The sequence below is a fragment of the Erinaceus europaeus genome, chromosome 3 (genome assembly GCF_950295315.1).
Source record: "Erinaceus europaeus chromosome 3, mEriEur2.1, whole genome shotgun sequence".
Classification (NCBI taxonomy): domain Eukaryota; kingdom Metazoa; phylum Chordata; class Mammalia; order Eulipotyphla; family Erinaceidae; genus Erinaceus; species Erinaceus europaeus.
Window position 1 is genome coordinate 147,822,262 of NC_080164.1, and position 16,040 is coordinate 147,838,301.

At 40.6% G+C, this 16,040-nt stretch overlaps 1 protein-coding gene across 8 annotated transcripts in view; it reads right to left on the reverse strand.

Annotated features, from left to right (window-relative positions):
- ATP10D (ATPase phospholipid transporting 10D (putative)) overlaps positions 1-16,040 on the reverse strand; it is a 124,790-nt gene that overhangs the window by 20,853 nt on the left and 87,897 nt on the right. For all 8 annotated transcript variants that reach the window (XM_060188095.1, XM_060188091.1, XM_060188092.1 and 5 more), the window contains 5 exons: positions 15,758-15,942; positions 12,269-12,575; positions 4,743-4,819; positions 3,626-3,751; positions 1,059-1,259 (listed from right to left, as the gene is read on the reverse strand). In XM_060188095.1, coding sequence (XP_060044078.1) covers positions 1,059-1,259; positions 3,626-3,751; positions 4,743-4,819; positions 12,269-12,575; positions 15,758-15,942 — 896 coding nt within the window. The remainder of the gene's footprint in view (positions 1-1,058; positions 1,260-3,625; positions 3,752-4,742; positions 4,820-12,268; positions 12,576-15,757; positions 15,943-16,040) is intronic.

The following is a 16,040-nucleotide window of genomic DNA, read 5'->3' on the forward strand; positions in this document are numbered from 1 at the left end:
TTTAATAATCAGGAACCTAAAGGCAAGAATATAGAAGATGAGATTTGGGGTGTCCATTTTGGAAAAAGCTAGTAGGTATATTTTAGCTATATCCCAAAGGGCCAATGACTTTACTAATTTTGCCTGAGTCCCACAGCTAACATGCAGGTGGACTAAAAGTAATATTAGGGAAGATGGTGCCAGTGTTGAGAACAGGACTAGAAAGCAGCATCAGGGCAGAGAGAAACTCCCAAATATGGTAAAATTACATAGATACTGTTAACTGTAAACCCTATTGATCTGATCTGGGCTCCATTAATACTCATTAATGGAGTAATACTCATTAATACCCTTTAATACTCATTAATACTCCATTAATACTGAGCTCGAATCCTATGGTCATAGCCAGGAACATTCTAGGCCACACTCATTTCAGGACTCATCTTCCTCGAGTGGCAGAGTATGGCGACCCAGCCTCCCTTTGGAGAGTGGAGCCGTCCCTACCACTGTTGTTATATAGTGAGGACAAGGTCCTGTAGAGGCCCACAAGAGGGTTTAAGATACTGTTCCTTATAGAGATGACCAGTGATGGTGGAGAGAGAGATATGTTAGAGGCCTCGGCCTATCATATTTATGTGGAAATGCCAGGATTCCCTGACTAGGGTCCTGGATGATGGGGTTTGAAATTTTTAGGAAAATTACCTAACCCTTTGAAGGTTCAGATTCTTTACTCTGGGATGGGAATAATATTAGGTTCTGATTCAAAAGTACTTTTGTGAAGACAAGTTAACACAGGTGAGTTTGCATAGTAGATGGCAGAGTGGAGTTCAGTAAATCCTAGGTATTATGAGTTAGGTCTAAATACTGAATTTCTTCTTAAAAGTACATTAAGGTGTTTCATAGTTTCACTTGAGAAATGAATTATCCCCTATCTGCTATGTTAGGAGATCTCATTTGATATCACCACATAATTCAACTAGCTTTAGATAGTCCTGAACAAACCATAATACTTGAGACTAGCTGATACAAAAGAATGTCCTGGATATATATCAGCCCAAGCATTTTGCTTGGGCACATACCTCTGATTTCTGACCGCTCTTGTAAAGTTCAGGCAGTTGCATAAGGGTTTCTGCAGAGACATCTTTCTCCAAAACACCATAGATGACAGGCGGGGCCGATGTGAAAAGGAGGTTGAAGAAAATCAAAACCCAATAGTCAGTCATAGATGTTCCTGAAAACCCACAGAAGAACTGGTACCAGAAAAGGAGGTTCACATAGGCCTAGGGACACAAAAAGGAACATTTCGCATCTTAGAAGCAGCAGTGGGTGTTGTGACTGTATGTGCCATTTTGCAGTCAAATGCTCTACCACTGAGCTATACCCCTAATATGTGCCATTTGGAAGTATGTGATTTTAGTCTCTCTCTCTTTCTCAAGAGTTGCTCCCCCTCTTACAGAGCAGAAAACCACAATTCACCTTGCAGTGTTTTTGCTAAATTATTTTTTAAAAATTAAAACACATGCATACATATAAACACATATACTTACTAGGTCCCAAATGCATGTTTGAAGAGCTTTTCTAAGAGCTTATAGATAATCCACTGAATATTATTAATAGCTAAAGAATAGTGGGTGTTCCCATTTTACAGAAGAGGCTAAGGAACTTGCCCAAAGTTGTTAGGTTAACAGCTGACAGCAGCAGTATTCAAATTGAGATATGATAGCAGTAGATAATAAAATCTTCATCTAGTCTCTAGAATGTACCAGGCATATAAAAATGTTCATTCTCTTGCTTCCCAGATTAATGAGTTCTTTCTAGTTGTAAAATAGGATGGTGCCGGCCAGGTGACAAATCATCCTAGTTTGCCTGAAACTGAGTAGTTTCCTAGGTCACGGGACTCTCACTGATACAGCTGGGATAGTCTAGGAGAACAGGGGCAGCTCATGCTAGAGGTCAGACACATGCACTCTATATAGTTACCTCCAGAATTTTGTTTCAGATAAACTATTAGCAAAAGCTCTGTGCCAAGTTTTACTTCGTGTTTTCCATTTCTGTACTTTCTTAAGTTCTGCCTGTGAGTGAGATTATCCTTCTCTTTATGGCTTATCTCACTTAACATGATTCCTTCAAGCTATAGGGTATATTGCACCAAAGCAAAGTACTCTGGGGGCAGTAGAGGCAGGGGTTTGGTAGAGGAATCCTGGTGTATGATTGTGGAGGGGTACTTCCGTGAAGGGTGAGTGTTTTGCAACTATCACAGGGAGATGAGAAATTGTACCTATGTGTCAACAACTGTACTGTAAACCATTAATTCCTCCAGTAAAAAAAAATTAATTAAATAAACCTTGAGGGCCAGGTAGTGACACACCTGGTTGAGTGCACGTTACCATGAGTAAGGATCTAGGTAGGACCCACTTCCTCACCTGCAGAGGGGACACTTCACTAGCAATAAAGCAGGTCTGCAGTTGGTCTATCTTTCTCTCTCCCTTCCTCTCTGTCCTATCAAAAAATAAAATAAGATCATAATAAAGCTCTGTGCCACGGAACTTGGATCACTAAGTTTCATAACTTTAACTTACAGATCACACCTTCCCTGGCATCACACAAAGACAGAGACACTATTTATTTTAAATCTTTAATAAAATATGATTAGTTCTTATTAAACTTGGACTAAGTGTGATAATTCCACACTAAAGTACCAAGAGTTTCCTGAAAAGTTCAGGAAAAAAAAATATTTTGCCAACAGACAGAATAAGTTGCACATATGAGGAATCCTAAAAAAAATAAGGTTATTTGTATAAAATGGAGTTACTCTTTTAACTAGAGAAGGCATTTCAATAACATGAAAGAAATTTGTCTTTACTGATAATATACCACAACTGAATTTTAAAAGACTAAGGATAAATTTGGCCTTAAAAAAAAAAAGACAATGTGGTTACATAATCATCCATTTAGAAGGGACATAAGAAAAGCATCTAAGGTCAACATGATTTGAAAGGACATTAAAATTGAAGTGGGATGATATAGATTAAAAGCCAGAACTTCTAATCTAATTCTGCCCTTTTAGGAATTACATAATCAAACTAAAGGTCCTTGACCATCACATTACTGCCAAGTACAAATGTGATTTATAGGCTTGCTAGGAAATGTTTCCATTTGTGACTGAGATCCAGCTATAGGCTTAGGCATCATACTGGGTTTTCATCTGTACCTGCTCTTGCAATATCCCACCAGGGATATCAATTTGGGGGACTGCAGTTATTATTATTATTTTTTTGTATCATCTGTAAAGTGGACTCAAACCTTTTCAGTTTCTACTGACAGACAGCATTAAACATTTCATAATGTTGCCTGTCAAAATCTTTTCATGAAAGGTCAGAAATTGGATTTTTAAATGAACCAGACAGAACTTAATTGAATTTAAACGCATAGGGAATAGCAAATGCAAGCAGATGGACATGCCTAGCAATTTGCTGCCAGCAACTGAAACCAGATTATTTCTGGTAAAGCAGCAGGAGTGCTCCTGGCTGCTCCCAGCACATCCTGAACCAGAACAGTTAAACGCAGGGCCTTCCTCTTCATGCCTCGCTCACACACGAGTGGATGGTGGGAAGTTGGAAGGGGAAAATTCAATCGAACCACATACCACATTCTTGTAGAAAAAATAGAGAATCATGTTGGAAAGGCGTGTGTAACACCAGTGCCCATGGACAAGAAGGAGCTTTTGAAGATGTTTAAACTGAGAAACAGCAAAGTCACTGGCCATCACAGCCTGCAGAAACAATAGGGAAGAATGTCACTCTGTAGCATCAAACTTACTAGAGGCTCTACATACAGACAGTTTGTCAGCTTCATCCTCAGCACATCTGCAGACTTAGATGAGTCCAACTGGCTCATTCAGACCAAAAACAAAACAACCATGGAAAAGCTCTAACAGGTTTCCCAGAGTTACTACTCAGCTTTCCAGTATGGTCCCATGAAGCACCATTTCTTTGGCTACTACTCGTGATACAATTTTAGGAAGTAAATTTTTCATAGAAAGTAACTCTCACAGAACAATTTTCATGTAAAGTGTGTGAGTTTCTTTTCAGAGAGGAAAATAGTAATGAGTATAGCAGTCCTGACTTTACATGACTTTTTGTAATGTGTCAGGCAGACAGAATTCATTATTCACAGAGGTACTAAATTTACAAGTTCTGGGAAACCTTACGTCTCAAAGTTCACCTTCCTTTGACAGCATCTGCTACACGCGTGCGCGCGCACACACACACACACACACACACACACACACACACACACACACTGCAGTCTTTTGGATAAGCTTCTGTCTTAATTTTGTGCCTAAAATCAATCTCTCTCTCACTCTCTAACACACACACACACACACACACACACACACACTCAGGTATATAGTGTGTGCACAAATAGAATACTCCCATCTCCCTCATCTCTCAGGATTTTTAAGTCCTTTATTGAAATACTTAATAATTTTTATAAATATCAGCAATCTACTTCATATATATACATATATATGCAAATATATATGCATATTCTTAAGATTCAGACAAGTTCTACATTCAAAATGAACAAATGAACCACACAATGAAAGTTAGACAGAAAAATACCATAGTGTCCGTCCAGTAAATAACCAGTGAATAAATAAACAAATTTCCCGTCTTCCACTCCTGAGCTGACAATGCCCTTATTTGACCACAGAGACTTTCACCACAAAGCTCATTGTTCTTGGACGAACATCTACTCACCTGCATGCCTTCTTGACCTGAGATGCCTATTCCAATGTCTGCCACTTGTATCATGCTAACATCATTGGCACCATCACCTTCATGAAGAAGAATACAAAGAAACATATGTGCAATATAGGAAAAAATGTAGATTCTGTAAGTCAGTAGTGACCACTCAAGCAAACAAACCCTTCAAAGTTTTTCCCATGTCTCCAAGTTGTCTGAATGCCAATTAAACAAAATTAAATGGCATCACTTTACCATCAGGAAGACTGGACTCAAGGGGCTGGGTGATAGCACACCTGGTTAAGTGCATGTATTACCATACACAAGAACCCAGGTTCAAGCCCTGGTTCCCACCTGCAGAAGGAAAGCTTCACGAGTGGTGAAGAAGTGCTGCAGGTGTCTCTCTGCCTCTCCCTCTCTAACTCACCCACCTTCTCAATTTCTTTCTGTTTTTTCAAATAAATATTTTTTAAAAGGAACTTTGGACTCAATACTGCTTAAAAATTCTTCGTATTAATGGGACCTATCTGAAATGACCTCTTCTTTCTCCATACTATTCACACTACTTTCAATTAAAGGCGAAGATAAGACTTGTTTTTTTCCAGTGATTGTATGTGCAATTGCTCTTTTCTCTTAAAAAATATGTATATAGCTATTTTGAAGGGGAGGCATGACAGTACTAAACTGTGGCATATGGTGGAGCTGAGGATTGAACCTGATATCTTTGGGACCCCAAGCATGTTATCATTGTGATACCTGCCTGGCCTTGTTTCTCTTTTCTTTTCTTTTTTTAATATCTACTAATAATTTTCTTTATTTCATCAGAAACTATTTGTTGAATTCCTTGAAGACAATGAGAAGTTACCAGGGAATTTAATAGGCTTAAAATCTCGGTCCTTGCCTACTAGCTATCTACAAAATGGAGGACCCCTCAACTCTTCATCTGCACTATTTCAGTCCTTAGGTCCATGATTGGTCAATAATTTGTTTGGATATGCATGTTAACTCTCTTGTCAACCACCAGGTTCCAGATGCTAGCATGAGGCCAATCACACTTCCCTGGACAGACAAACCCACCAATGTGTCCTGGAGCTCTGCTTTCCCAGAGCCCTTCCCTCTATGGAAACAGAAAGACAGGCTGGGAGTATGGATCAACCCGTCAACACCCATGTTCAGCAGGGAAGCAATTACAGAAGCCAGACCTTCGACCTTCTGCATCCCACAATGACCTTGGGTTCATACTCCCAGAGGGTTAAAGAATAGGAAAGAAAGAGCTAGAAGGAATTATGTTAAGTGAGCTAAGTTAGAAAGACAAAGATGAGCATGGGATGATCCCACTCATCAACAGAAGTTGAGAAAGATCAGAAAGGGAAATTAAAGGCAGGATCTGACTAAATTGAAAGTAGGGCATCAAAGTAAAAACCCTGTGGTGAGCGGGAGGGTGGGCATGCGGCTTCCTGAGCCGGCAGGGGTGGGGGTGGGGGTGGGGACACACAAACTTTGGTGATGGGAATGGGGTCTATGTACACACCTATTAAACTGTAGTCATATAAATCACTAGTTAATTAATATGAGGGGGGGAAATTGATTGTAAGTCTAACAAAGGGACTTTTCAAAGCTAACCCAATTACCAAATAATGTGATGTTAACAGTAACTATCCATTGTCTTCTCGAACCCTAAGACAGCAGGAACCTCACATTTCCACTACAGAGCCTAAACTTCCCCCAGTCCTGGAACCTAGGGTAAGGCCCACTTTCCCGTATGCTTCTCCCAATTCTTATCAAATAATATTGCATCTGCTGATGGCAACCTAATCAATGCAACGAGTGCCACCCCAGCATGCTTCACTTCAGACTGTGTCCAGAGACTTCAGGTGTGGAACGACAACCCTTCAGCTTCATCACTTGGGTGAGACCTTTCCTTTCATAGTATTCTCTAATTCCATCCCAGGTGGTTCACTTCCTAACAAAGTCCCAAAACCTAGATATAGACCAGATTCCAGGAGCTAGAGCATATGTTCACAGGTATCCATAAACTAGAGCAAATATATACCTGAAAACAGTAGTACACCAGAGTTTGCAGTGAATACCCTCCAACACTTCATCTCCACTATTCCAAGTTTGTATGTTAACTCTCTTTTCAGCCACTAGGTTCCAGATGCCATCAGGATACCGGCCAGGCTTCCCTCTGAAGACCCCACCAATGTGTCCTGGAGCTCAGCTTCCCCAGAGATTCACCCTTCTAGGGAAAGAGAGAGGCAGACTGGGAGTATGGATTGACCAGTCAACGCCTTCAGCGGGGAAGCAATTACAGAAGCCAGACCTCCCACCTTCTGCAACCCACAATGACCCTGGGTCCATGCTCCCAGAGGGATAGAGAATGGGAAAGCTATCAGGGGAGGGGATGGGATATGGAGATCGGGTGGTGGGAATTGTGTGGAGCTGTACCCCTCTTATCCCCCCAACACATTTGAAGCTTAAGAAGAGATATCTTATTTCTGATGGTAATATTTGCTGTTCCTAACTGTCCATAAATCAATTATTTGCTTTCTGGTAACTGGTTCTCAGTTGTTCTTGAGGAAAATATGCATCTATGCAATCTACTAAAATAAACACAACCCCCCAGATTTAGGATGGGCAGTTGATCCAGGCCTAGACAGTCACCATATTCTGTCCTTTGGCATCAGTGGTTAGCAAAGAAATGGACATGAGCCAAGTTAATTGCTATAGTTGAATTACCAGATTTCTAGCCTCAGGAACATCTGGATCCTGGGAGCTGAACAACTCATTTATTTACATGTTCTTTCAATAGGATAACAGAAAAAGATTTTTTGTGTTAACCATAACACTTAATTCCTGCAATTTATGAAAAGCTACTATCTTATCACTTGGGTATCTAACAGGTTAGGATGTGGATTTGAGAGTTGTCAGTGGCTATTTTAGCATCTAGGAAAGAAGCAACTTGAAACTGAACACAATCCACTGCAAAAAAAGAGACTGAAAGAGATCAGTTGAGCCCTTATCTTGCTAACTTCGAAATATTGCCTTTCATTTGCTTTTATACTTATCTTTGGGGGGGGGGAGCTTACTTAGTATCAAGGTTTTAAATATCATCAGCAGATTTGCAAGTCCTACATTTGTAACTCAGGCCAATTTCTCACTGCTAACTACCAGACTTCATAGCTGTCTGCCTATTTAAAACCACTGGTTAGGCATCAAAGAGACTTTTCAAAGTTAACAAGTGTAATATACTGAATCTCTCTTTGCAAATGGCAGATTCGTCTTTTCTTGTCCTTTAATCACACATCTAACCCACAGCAGATATCAACTCTTCAAGTGATGTCCATGACTCTACCGTGCCTCACTCTACACCCACCAGAGCTCAAACCACCATCCTTTTATGCCTGAATTACTTCACTGGCTCCAGTTTGTGTCTTTGCTGTCCCAACATTTACTCTCAACACATTAGCCAAAGCAGTTCTTTTAAACTTTAGACAGAGCATGTTGCTCCTCAGTACAAAATTCTCCAATGTCTCTGTTTTCTTCACTGAATGTCAAAATTATATTGATCTTACATGGTCTGGCCACCTATACCACCTCTTGCTGGGAAATTGTGCTGATGCAGTCACATCTACCATGTTGTCCCCTCAGGCTACTGCTAGTTCCTGCGAGAGTTGGGACATTCTTGGAGTGCCTGTTCAGCCATGTTGTGCCCTCAGGGCATTGTCTATATCCCCACGATATTTGGAGTGCTTTGGTTACTCCTCCCCCCTTCCATTCTCACGAGAGTTATTATCCTATCCTGGAGTGCTATGGTTACTCCTCCCCCTTCCCATTCTCGCGAAAGCTGCTCCTATAAAAGCCTTTCTTCTTCTGCACCTCGCTCTCTTGCCAGCGCTTCACTCGCTCTCTTGCCAGCGCTTCACTCCGGTGTTCAGACGCAGGAAAGGTTACTGCATGAGGCGGCCATTTTCGCTACCTCCATGTGGCCCAACCTGCTTCTCTAGCACCCAACTCTGAGGTGCCAGCGCAAATAAAGATTTGTGTTTCCTCTTCGCTCCGGACCCCTCCTCTCTCTCTTCTCCGCGGCCCACGCACAACAACAACCTCTCTTGTCCTTAAATAACCTGCAGAAAACACTTCACTTTGCTTAATCAGTTTTGGTCTTGAACATACCCTGCACAGTCTATGGTTTCCAAGTGCACTGTCTTCTTCCCCAGGTCACCTATGACTGGCTTATCATTTCCTTCAAATCTCTCCTCAAACACAATTTTATCATTAAAAAAATATTTACTTTGGTGCCCTACTTCCAATTTGGTCAGGTCCTGCTTTTAGTTTCCCTTTCAGATCTTCTTACTCAACTTCTGTTGATGAGAGGGATCATCCCATACTCATCTTTAACTTTCTGACTTAGCTCACTTAACATAATTCCTTCTAGCTCTGTCCAAGATGGGTCAGAGAAGGTGGGTTCATTGTTCTTGATAGCTGCATAGTATTCCATTGTGTATATATAACACAGCTTTCTCAGCCACTCATCTGTTATTGGGCACCTGGGTTGCTTCCAGGTTTTAGCTATTATGAATTGTGCTGCTATGAACATAGGAGTACACACCTCTTTTTGGTTGGGTGTTATGGAGTCCTTGGGGTATAACCCCAGGAGAGGAATTACTGGATCATATGGAAGGTCCATGTCTAGCCTTCTGAGAGTTTACCAGACTGCTCTCCACAGAGGCTGGACCAATGTACATTCCCACCAGCAATGTAAAAGGGTTCCTCTGTCCCCACAACTTCTCCAGCATTTGTTGCTGCTGTCCTTTTTGATGTATGCCATTCTTACAGGAGTGAGGTGGTATCTTAGTGTTGTCTTAATTTGCATTTCTCTGACAATCAGTGACCTAGAGCAGTTTTTCATATGTTTGTTAGCCTTTTGGATCTCCTCTGAGGTGAATGTTTTGTTCATATCCTCTGCCCATTTTTGGATGGGGTCATTTGCTTTTTTGGTGCTAAGTTTGCCGAGCTCTTTATATATTTTGGTGATTAGCTTCTTGTCTGATGTATGGCATGTGAAGATCTTCTCCCATTCTGTGAGGGGTCTCTTTGTTTGTTTAATAGTTTCTTTGGATGTGCAGAAGCTTTTCAATTTGATGTAGTCCCATTGGTTTGTTTCTGCTTTAGTCTTCCTTGCAATTGGGTTTGATTCATCAAAGATGTCCTTGAGGTGTAGGTGGGAAACTGTTTTACCAATGTTTTCCTCTAAGTATTTGATTGTTTGTGGTCTTTGATCCATTTGGAGTTGATTTTTGTTTCTGGTGAGATAAAGTGGTTCAATTTCATTCTTCTACATGTTACAACCAGTAAAAACCCTGTGGTGAGGGGTAGAAATGCAGCTTCCTGGGACAGTGGGGGGTGGGAGTGGGTGGGAGAGACGGGTCACAGTCTTTTGGTGGTGGGAATGGTGTTTATGTACACTCCTAGTAAAATGTAGTCATATAAATCACTAGTTAATTAATACGAGAGGGGGAAAATTAATTGTATGTCTCGAAGTTTTTCAAAACACAAACAATCTTTTTAATATATAGGCTGTGTAATTGATATGAAGACTCTCTCAAAAGCCTAGACCAAGTAGATCAGAAGCAACCAATAGCACAGCTATATATAAGATACTGGGTACTGTACAGCAAACCCTAACAAAAGGACTTTTCAAAGTTAACCCAATTTCCAAATTATGTGATGATAACATTAACTATCGATTGTCTTTTTGAACCCTAAGACAGCAGGAACCTCACATCTCCACTATAGAGCCTTTACTTCCCCCAGTCCTGGAACCCTTGGATAGGGCCCACTTTCCTGTATGCCTCTCCCAATCCATATCAAATAATATTGCATCTGCCAATCACAACCTAACCAACACAATGATTGCCACCTCAACATGCTTCACTTCAGACTGTGTCCAGAGACTTCACGTGTGGAATGACAACCCTTCAGCTTCATTACTCGGGCGAGACCTTTCCTTTCATAGTGTTCTCAGATTCTATCTCAGGTGGTTCACTTTCTAACAAAGTCCCAAAACCTAGATATACACCAGTTTCTGTGAGAGAGAGCATATGTTCACACATATCCATAAACTACTGCAAAATATATACCTGAAAGCAGAAGTACACTAGAGTTTGCAGTGAGTACCCCCCTAACACTTCCTCTCCACTATTCTAAGCTTTGGGTCCATGATTGCTCAACAATTTGTTTGGCTTTGTATGTTAACTCTCTTTTCAGTCACCAGGTTCCAGATGTCATCAGGATGCCGGCCAGGCTTCCCTGGACTGAAGACCCCACCAATGTGTCCTGGAGCTCAGCTTCCCCAGAGACCCATCCTACTAGGGAAAGAGAGAGGCAGACTGGGAGTATGGACTGACCAGTCAATGCCCATGTTCAGCGGGGAAGCAATTATAGAAGCCAGACCTTCTACCTTCTGCAACCCACAATGACCCTGGGTCCATGCTCCCAGAGGGATAGAGAATGGGAAAGCTATCAGGGGAGGGGGTGGGATATGGAGATTGGGTGGTGGGAATTATGTGGAGTTGTACCCCTCCTACTCTATGGTTTTGTTAATTAATCCTTTCTTAAATAAAAATGAAAAAAAAACATTTAAATGCAGTTGATTCTTCCTCTCCTCTACTGGATTTCATGTTCCTGATTCTGCCTTGTTTTTTTAAAAGATTTATTTTGCTTATTTATCTTATATAAAAGAGAGAGAAAACACCCAAAGCACGACCCATACACACAGTGCTAGGGAACTGAACCAGAAGTCTCAAGCATACAAGTCTCTACTAACTGAACTATTTTCCTGGTGAACTGTCTCACTTTTTCAATAGCATTTGTGGATGTGAGGGTGATCTGGCTGCGACATCTGTCACCCCATTGATTGCCATGGCTGATTTGGCTGATCTGGCTGGCTAGGCAGGTGTCCCCTTCCTCCCTCACTGCTCCATGTGCGTCCCTCCCGAAGCTGATTGCTTGGTGGAAGAGGATGGCCTTCCCCGAAGACAGACAGACTGGCCTTTGGTTGAGGATATATAAGTAGCTGTGCTCCCCTGCTAGAACCTCCAAACAAGCTCTCAATAGCATATGTTATCATATGATATCTTATATATTCATGCCTATTCCATTTTGTTTTATTCCTTATGCAAAAACACTTGGAGCAGTCAGAAAGGTGGTTCAGCTGGGAGATAATATGTCTCAAATATGTGAGGTCTCAAATTCAATCCCTAGTACCACAAATGGAGTGGTGTTCAGGTCTGGTATCTCTCTCTCATACTCATGAAAAAAGTCTTTCTTTAATAAATGCTCATTCTTATAAAAGTGGAAGGAAAGAGAGAGGGAATGGGAAAGTCAAGAGAGAAAGAAAGGAAGAGAACTGGAGGGAAAGTAGAGAAGCAAAAAGACAGACAAACAGGAGGGAAACCAAAGGTAGGATAGACAGTAGGATCAACCTCTGGTGAGGCATGAAAGCAAGAGCCACAGGGCTGCATCCCATCCACACTCACCAATGGCCAAGGTCATCACTTGAAGATGGTTGCGTACCAGTTTCACCACCTCACTTTTCTGCAGAGGTGTGGCTCGGCAGCAGACCACAGCCTGGCAACAAGCAGTCAGTTCCAGGAACTGCTTCTTCAGATCCTCCTGTAAGGCAAATTCTAGGGTCTTCCCTGTGATGATGAGTCCAGCCCGAGGCCCTGAGTCCTGGGAGGCAAGAGGTTGGTGGATGGCTGCATTTAATGATGCCTGCTTTGAAGAGGCTGAATTCTTCTTAAGTTCTTTCAAAATTGTGCCCATCAGCATCGCACAGGCATCCTTAAAACAAGAGGCAAAGACAATTATCCTTGGAGCTCCATGGTGACTACACGGAACTACACTCGTCACTGCCGTTCTTCAGCAATGGCTCCATCAAGGAACACCACATAGGGACTGGTGGGTTATTTTCAAAGAGCTGACAGTTCTGCCATAGTTTTGAGTGAATGTGAGGATCAGTTAAAAGGATGGGAAAAGGAACATTTCATCCTCAATCTGAGAGTTAAAAAAAGACTAGCTGTCGAGGTGAGCAGGAGATGGCAGACCATGAGAGCATATACTTTACCATATACTTGGACACCTTCCCACTGTCACAGAGGGAAAGCTTCACAAGTGGTGAAGCAGTGCTGTGATGTTTCTCCTTTTTCTGTCTTTCTCTCTTCTCTGCCTTTTATTCTCTATCTGGGAAAAAAATAAAATAAAGAAAGAAATAGATACTGAATTTTCCTGTGTGTGATTGACTGTTGTAAACAGTAACTCTCAAGAACCCTTTGGATTTTTGCCATTCAGAAGCTGTCTGACATTAGGCATATTATGTAACTTCTTTGAGCCTCAACTTTCTCCTCTGAAAACTATAAATGTTACTTAATCTAATTGTTATTATGAAAAACAGGTGAAATAGTATATTCAAAGCTCCTAAAGTATGATATACAGCAGAATTTAAAACTGTGATTATTGGAGTAGGAGAACTGGCTCTAAGGTAGAGTACATGCACTGAATGTGAGTGGTCCTGGGTTCAATCCCTGGCATCACATAAAATGACGGAGGAATACATTGCTCCCTTTCTCTCTCTCTCAAGTAGAAATATATAAATAGAGTAAAACTGAAATTGGTATATATTTTTTTGATTCAATCCTTTATTTTTATTTTTTTGAAACTACAGTATGTTAGAAAATAATCTAAGCTCTAGAGATGCTTCCAAGGATATAAAATTGCCTGTCTTTGTGGAACACACGTCTTGATAAAAATATTCTTAGAGATGTTTAGTTACATTCCTCACCCCACACTAGTTACAAGGTTCTTTCCTTTTCTTTCTTTTTTTATTGTTTCATGGTAACAGAAAAAAAGGGGTGGGGAGAGTTAAGAGAGACACCCGTAGCACTGCTCCACTGTTCATGAAGCTCACCTGCACACAGCAGAGATGCAGGACTTGAACCAGAGTCCTCATATATGGTAATGTCTGCATTCGATTGGGTGTGTCACCATCTGGCCCTTAATTAAGTGATTTTTTTTTAAATGTCATATTTCACTTTTAATTTAGCCTTGAAGCATTCATATTAGCAGTGAAAGAGGGCCACATCAGATAGTCCATAATACTAATTAAGTTCTGCTCAAGAAGACTTATTAAAAAAATTCTTGGGTCAACATTTACCAAAGACTGAGCAAAACAGAATTCATTTGCAGTGCATTTCTGCTCACACATTAAGCTGGAAAGAGCTTATTCATAAAAGAATTAATTTACGGGAGTCGGGCGGTAGCACAGTGGGTTAAGCGCAGGTGGCGCAAAGCACAAGGACCGGCATAAGGATCCCGGTTCGAGCCCCGGCTCCCCACTTGCAGGGGAGTTGCTTCACAGGCGGTGAAGCAGGTCTGCAGGTGTCTATCTTTCTCTCTCCCTCTCTGTCTTCCCTTCCTCTCTCCATTTCTCTCTGTTCTATCCAACAACAATGACAGCAATGACAACAATAACAACTACAACAATAAAAAACAACAAGGGCAACAAAAGGAAATAAATAAATAAATAAATATTTTTAAAAAGTGCTTCTAAGATTTAAAAAAAAAAAGATTTATTTACAAGTATCTACAAAGGCAGTTAACAAGTATTTCAAATGCTGGAAAACCTACCAGGCTTTGATTACACTCTAAAATCACTAAGCATTTTCTTGTGCTCAGCCATAGCTGGTGCTGGGAGCTGGCTGGTGGTGAGAGGTCCGAGTCACTACTTACTACAGTTCCTGAGCCTGTTCAGTGAAGAGTAAGGAAAACTCTCTTTCCTCCAAATGTATGATGCAAATGGGTACTAACTTGGGTCTGACCATACAAATATGGTTAAGTAAACATGGCAGTTTGTGACAGAGACCTAAGGAATGGTCTAGTGGGTTGTCAGAAAAGTCATGTCATGATGTATATTTCTATTTTTCTATGCAAAAAAAAAGGTGTAGTGAAATGACTTTTCTGACAACCCAAGAGAAGTCTGAGAAGTTCTGAGAGGCACAGTGCCTTGATTGAATGGTTTTTACTGATTATGTTTGATTACTATGGGAGGAGGGCAAAAGAGTTTCTAAGCTAACTAAACAATATACATTAACCTTGTAATTTTCTGAAAAAAAATAAAATTACCTATTTAATTTTAATGTTAGATGTGTGTGTGTGTGTGTGTGTGTGTGTAGAGATGGAAAAAAAAACAACAAATGACTGCAAGCTTCTTCTTCTTTAAAATCTTTTACCCTTACTACAAATATCTCTTCAAACTTGTGATATTCTTTTTTGTTTTCTTTTTTTACAAACTTCTGATATTCTTATGAACACTATCTAGTATTACCAGTAGAGGGCATGATTATCCTGAGTCTATTTACAGACAGGCCATTAAAATGCATTAGTTTATTCACCTAATTTAGAGAGAAATCAGCACAATTCTTCAACTTAAAATGGAGGTGGCTTTCTATGCCAGAATGTGAAACATTTGTGCTGAATTTTGTCAAGTTATGGGTAGTCATGTAGTGGGGAAAAAAACAACTAAAGCAAAAAAGAAAACTTTCTTTAAATGTCTTTATTCAGCAGTGATTTCTCTGTGTTGTTATGATATTTTTGGCAAGCCTTTAAAAAAGTAGAGTGATCTTCTAAGCAGAAGTTAGGCTGCTGGACAGAAGAAATTATTATCAAGAAGCTATTGGGTTTTGCTTTCTTTTTCTCTTTACATTTATTAAATAACAGCTACACTGACTTTCAAGATGATGGTTTTGACTGAGGCTGAAATGTACTGATACCTATCTCGGGGACTATCCTGGGATGACAACAGCAACCTTGGAAATCAGTACTTCCTCGATCAGTTGATAATGGAATTGAAAAGAGAGACATGTGTCAAGAACTATACTATAAACCATAAACCTCACAATAAATGATAAAAAAATTAAACTGACATAGAATAGTCAAAGCCATAATTGGTTTGATCTCATTATACATACTTTACTTTGGGTATTGAGGACAAAAAACTTGTCATCTGGCTCCAGGAGTCTGCATGCGTAAGCAATGTTGACAGCTGTCTCCTGCTTGTCCCCTGTCAGCATCCAGATCTTGATCCCGGCTTGGTGAAGGGCCTCTATAGACTCGGGGACTCCCTCTTGCAAACGGTCTTCAATGCCAGTAGCACCTAAAAATAACCAAAGTGAAGCAGAGCTTGTAAGAAACCAAATTCAGCTGAAGCTCACCTAAGACATAAGTGACTCATATCTATTAGCTAATCCAATC